Source organism: Blastomyces dermatitidis (genome assembly GCF_000003525.1).
Source record: "Blastomyces dermatitidis ER-3 genomic scaffold supercont1.12, whole genome shotgun sequence".
Lineage (NCBI taxonomy): Eukaryota > Fungi > Ascomycota > Eurotiomycetes > Onygenales > Ajellomycetaceae > Blastomyces > Blastomyces dermatitidis.
Genome location: NW_025544785.1, coordinates 558,252 through 564,455, shown reverse-complemented (window position 1 = coordinate 564,455; position 6,204 = coordinate 558,252). Strand labels below are relative to the sequence as shown.

Here is a 6,204-nt window from a genome sequence, read left to right as displayed (position 1 = left end):
GAGATGAGTATTCACTTTCTCATCTGCATCTCAGTCAGAAGTCTGCTTTCTCTTTACATTCACAGAATTCAGAGAGTCATCTAATACAGGTATCTCTTTCACTTTGAAGACTTTTCATAGAATATCAGTGAGTGTCTCTGAGCTCACTGATTCTGTTAGTTTTTTGACTCTCTTGCTTCTCTTGACTGTACACACTGAGTGCAATCTTTTGTATCATGATTTTAGCATCTGCAGTTGAAGCAAGCTTGATGTTCACAATATCAAGATTTTCACTCAGAGAATTCCTTTTTCAGAGAATTCAGCACTTTAGCAATAACATTCAGATCTAGATTCATCACATTCAGATGTGTAACTTGTATCATAGAAGTCTGATTATTCATTCTTCACTGAGACATACTTAATTACAGTATTTTCTGTCACAATTGACTTACTTATTCTTATACAATGAGAATGTTATATGCTTTCTTCACTGTACCTGACTGTGAGGTTAAGCATTTTCATTCTACTCTCAACTCAGATATAAGATCATGAATAAAGATCTGTAAACAGAAAGATGTTGAAAGCTCTTCATTCAATACAAGATAGTGTAAGCTGAAGTGTGCAAAGTACAATGTAAGATCACTTACTTATCTACACTTAGTGAAGTATTTATAATACTTATCTCATACATTCACTTTCTCAAAGTTGTACAAGATTCACTTGAAAAACTCATTTCATATTTATAAAAATGAATATCACTTCAGATCTGTGAGATTCATCTTTTCATCAGTCATTTATAATGACTTTGCTTTTTTATATAGAAATATAACAGATCTTAAGACTTGTTAAAATTTCATTAACTGTCTGTCTGTGAGTTCATATTCAATTCAATAATATAATTGCATCTGACTTAGCCAGCTGATTACAGCATCATTTTTTCAGTTATTATTAAAGCTTAATAACTTCAACAGATCTCTCAGCTTAATATATCTCATGCTCAGATTCTCATTCTGCACAGCAGTCTTCAATAATATATACACTTCTGAAGAGATTGTGAATAATCATAATGAGATCTTCAGATTCAGTGTAGTTATCTATTTATATAAACATTTAATCTTCTGCTGCAGGTCTAAGATCTGATTTTCTCTATTCTTATTAATAATGACAATTGCATCAGTGAAGCTCTTTATAGTGAATACTTGATTCACAGTAAATATCAATTGTTATTTGACTTCAGTCTCAGCCTGCCACTGCATATACAAGACCTCAATCTCATTTAAAATCCTCATATGCATATAAAGCTTCAATTTCAGTTCAGCAGTTTCAGCTGCTTTTCTTACTACTTTAAGTAAATTCTCTGAGAGGTTCTGCATACCTTTCAGTTCAGATAGCAGAGAAGAGTGTTGTTTATATCAGTTAGAGAAGATATTCATTTCAGTGATTTCTGATTGATTGTACAATGTCTATTGTTATATTACTTATATCATTATATCACTATATCACTGTATCATTATATCACTATATAATTCTATCACTATATTATTATATGATTTCTGTTATCATCATACAACTTCAGTGATAGTCATCTCTTCTTTTATTCTTCTTTTGAGTAGAAAGTGAACTTCTTTGAATCTGATTCATCACTCTCATCTTCTTTCTCACATCTTATCTGTTTGCATACATGACATTTATCTGAGTATGAAGTTTTCCCTCAACAAGTGAAGCAGTATTAATTAAATGCTCTTTCACTCATCACTCTTTATACACTATCTTTTGAGACATTCTAGAACCACACTGACATGATAACTATAAATCACTTCATAGACAGAATTATCACACTCTGAAGAAGCCTGCGCTTCTCACCAGTTTTTAGACATGCTATCAGATGTGATTCAAAGATTGCTTAAGCCAGCATACAATTACAGGCGTATGCTGGCTTCTTATATATTGTAATATTGTACACTAATTTAATTAGCAGCCGCTATGGCCCCTTTACACTCGTACGCGTACGCTAGTAGTTCGGAAGCGGCCGCGTTATTATCCGACGGTCGTACGTTCTTCCGAACCACAGCACAGTGACTACCACCACAGCTGCAAAAGAAGCAGGAGAAGAAGAAGATGTGATAATGAGAGTGATGCTTTCACAGCTCATTGACACTGCTGTCTTCACCTTCAATCTGGCTTTCTTGACAGTCATGAAGGCCACTGCCGCATCATGAAGATATTTACTCACTAGAAAATGTCAGAATAAGCTCTCTACTATTCTTCAAGAATGATACTCTTATGCACTCACTATTGCAGATGAGAGAAGAGGAAGAAAAATGTATTACAGAGAGAGAGAATCTTTTTAAAAAAATCCTGTTACTACTGTTAGCTTTATCTCTAAAATACATCACTTTTGCAGAGAATTTCATATATAGAATGAAATATATTGAAAGATCTGCAAGTCACTTATTAATTATATTTTTCACATTTCAAATTAATATATAAGAAACTCACTTATCACATGTTTAGTTTGAATGAAGATGAGAAAAGAAAGATCTATGCAGTTAGCAGAAAAACTCATCTATTTCTTTGTATTATGCACAGTATATACACTGTTAATTAATTGATAACTGTTGCTATACAACAAAGATAATTTCTAATTCAGTAATCTTAAGAGTATAGAGACTATGCTCTTAAAGAGAAGAACATTATCATACTCTCAGTTATGTTAAGACTCTGTTACAGTTTCACACAGCTCATTACTTTTATGTGAATAATTTTATTCTGTTCAAATCAGTTTTCAATCACTTTATAACATCATTTGAATATATCATAGAAAGATCTGATTAATGAATATGAGAATCTCACTTCTATATAAGGTCAGCAGATTACTTTTTCTTAGTAGTGAGTAGTCTGGCTGCTGAGATCATGAATTTCACATTTGATCTCATTTGGTCTGATTTCATACATTTCTTGGCGTGAATCCCGCTGGGACTGGCTATCAAAAAAACAGGTAAAGTGACTATATATCAGATATTAAAATGGAACCATGACTTGAAAAAAATGAGAAAGTAGTCTCATTTGATTTCATTTAATCTCATTCTTGGCATAAAGTTACTACTTTTAGACATTTTAAGATTTTTTTTAGACTATTTTTAATTTTTTAAAAAGTAACACTTTTTGATAACACTCAAATGAGATTTAAAGTCATTTAAAGTAATAAAAATAATTTAAATTGAGAAGTGAAAATCATGATCTCATTTGAAAAATGTGATAAGAGTAGACAGTAAGTCTCACTGAGACAGTATGAGACTACTATTTAATGTTAAAACCGTGTAATGAGATCAGTCGAATTGATAATGAAACTATCAAAAAATCTGATTCTGGTCTCAGACACGGTCACACGGTCAGTCTAGTAGTGAGACACTGCTGAGATATCACTCTGACTATTCTCACTTATGAAATAAGAGAAGAGATTCACTCATTGTCTATATAGAATAACTAGATACTGGCTTCTTATGAAAGAAGTCAGTGATTTGTTTTTCTTCTATTGAAATATATATAAGAGTTACTGTGTGTCTTATACAATCTTCTTAGTATACTGAGTATCATATCTGTGATATTCTTGCAATAACTCTGTAGTCTATGAGCTCGCTATTCAAGCAAGATAGTCAAGCTCACTTATATGACTTCTCAAACAACTACTTCTATGTGACGCCGCTGACTAGTCACCGCTTCAGTTCCGCCACATTACAGGTCTTCATCATTGAGAACTGGTCAGTGCTGTGAATGTATCACAAGATGCAGGTATTTCTAGAATTTGTGAATTTCTACAGATAATTTATCTATGCATATTTATAAATTACTGCCTCTCTTACAGATCTGTGAAAGAGAAGTGTGAAAGACAGAAAAACAGAACTATTTATTCTCACTCAAGACATCACACAGATGTTTGTGAAATTGAAACAAGCTTTCACAGATGTTATAATACTGAATCACTTTGACTCTGACTTACTCAGTCAGTGTGAGACTGATGTATCTGAGAATGAGATCTGTGAAATCTTTTCACAGTTGACACTGAAGATCTTTCAATATTGAAAGAATCAGAGAATAATCACTTCTGAGAAAATAAACAATGAATTATCTGTAAGAGAAGACTTTTTCACAGAGTCTATAAGACACTGTGAATAGAGATCAGTGACCTTCTTCTTCAAGAAATTATCACTTATATAGAGAAGATATGATACTTATGATTAGAAGATGTTAGCAATTATTAAATTCTTTAAGATCTGGCAATATTATCTTCAGAGTAGTAAGTATTCAGTGTAAGTTCTCACTGATTATGTAAATCTATGTTACTTCTTGACAATAAAGAGCTTGACAGAATGTTAAGCCAGATGAGCAGAGCTGCTTTCAGAGTATGATTTCTATATCTGATACTGTTCAGATTGACTTAATTCTGCTAATATACTGTTTAAATAACCTGATTATAATATTATTAATGCAGAGAAGAATTCTATAAAAGAATCTCTGTCATCACTGTAGAAGAAGCTGACTGCAGAGAGTTGAAGTTCTCTAAAGCTTGAGAACAGTGCTGATAAGACAGCTGTGTGACTCAGTATAGAAGATGAAAGAAAACCTGAATCTCTGCAGAGAACTGACACTGAAGATCATGAGCTTCTTATATTATATCTTATAATCATTGAATTAATAAAGAATGAAACAGTCTACAATCTTTCAATCTGACTACTTTTGAAATTTATTAATAAGTTATAGAAGAGAGATATCTCTACTACAGCTTGAATTCAGAAGTTGAAGAAGAAAGAATCTAGTTTGAACTTGAAAGAGACAGACTCTGAGTAAGATAATACTGCTAAGAAACTAAGTTACTGATAACTAGAAGAATGTAAACTTCTACTGCTGAATAATTCAGTCTTCATTTCTTGTAGTAGAGCAGTGTGTCAGAAGTTATTAAGAATTCATTATAATAATTCTCATACAGAATACTTCAGGTTAGAGAAGACTGAGAAGCTTTTAAAATATAAATATATTTAAAACAAGCTTTCAACAGATATCAAAGAGTATGTTAAGACTTATAATATCTATTAAAGAATAAAGATTCTGTGATATAAGTAATACAGTGAGTTGATATCACTGTCTGTTTCAAAAAGCTTATAACAGAATCTATCAATGAATTTCATAGTTGATCTACTGAAGTTAATAAGAGTCAAAGAATATAACTCAATTTTGATCATTATTGATCACTTCATGAAGATAATCAGATATATTCTTATTTATAAAAAGATTAAAGCCTCTGAATTGACTGATCTGTTTTTAGATATTATTATTTATAATCACAGTGCTCTGAAATCATTGATAATAGATTGAGAATCTCTCTTTATCAGCAAGTACTAATTGACTTTTTGCTATTATCTTATAATAAGATATCTTCTCAGTACTGTATTTCATCTGCAGATAGATAATCAGACTGAATATCAGAATCAGATACTAGAATAGTATCTTTAAGTGTTCTGTTTATATTATCAGAATGATTGACTCAAACATCTTCTAACTACTGAATTCATATATAATAATATAAAGAATATAATCTTAAAGATATCTTCTTTCTATACTTATTATAAATACAATTCTTTGTTACTCAGTGATGTTATAAATGACATTTTAAAGAAGAGAACAGACAGTCAGAATGTTAAATAGATACAGAGAACAGAGTATTTCTCAGTACTAAAAGTAAAAGTGAGATTGAAACTTTTAAACAAAATTCATGAGAAGACAGTAAAAAGTATTCATTATACTCAGAAGTAATAGATGAAATACTATAATTAAAAACATCTTCTGATGAAGTTCTTGATAGAGAATTAAGTACTACTTTCAGCAAAGAATATTAAGATAATAAGACTGTGTAAGAAGCTTAGTAAGTAATAGTTAGAATCTTTCTCAGTAATAAGAGTGATGAGTAAGCAGATATATAAGTTAAAATTACTCACAGAATTGAAATCAATTTATTCTATTTTTCATATTTTCTATTTAAAGCTCTATAAATAATACTTCAGAGTGAAGCTGTCTCAGCTGAATAATATTAAGATTGAGAGTGATACTGAATATCTTATGAAGAAAATATTAAATAAGTGAATATATTATAACAAGCTTCAATATCTTATGAAATGAGAAGATTATTTATTATCAGAGAATTCATGAGAACTGCTTAAGTATTTAAAG

General features: G+C 30.8%; 1 protein-coding gene across 1 annotated transcript; it reads left to right on the top strand.

Annotated features, from left to right (window-relative positions):
• Positions 1-1,962: 1,962 nt before the first annotated feature.
• BDCG_17849 (uncharacterized protein) lies at positions 1,963-2,198 on the top strand (the record flags this gene model as incomplete). Its single annotated transcript, XM_045426897.1, has 2 exons — positions 1,963-2,029; positions 2,056-2,198. The coding sequence occupies 2 exons, from the start codon at positions 1,963-1,965 to the stop codon at positions 2,196-2,198; spliced, it is 210 nt and encodes a 69-aa protein (XP_045282673.1).
• Between the last annotated feature and the right edge of the window lie 4,006 nt (positions 2,199-6,204).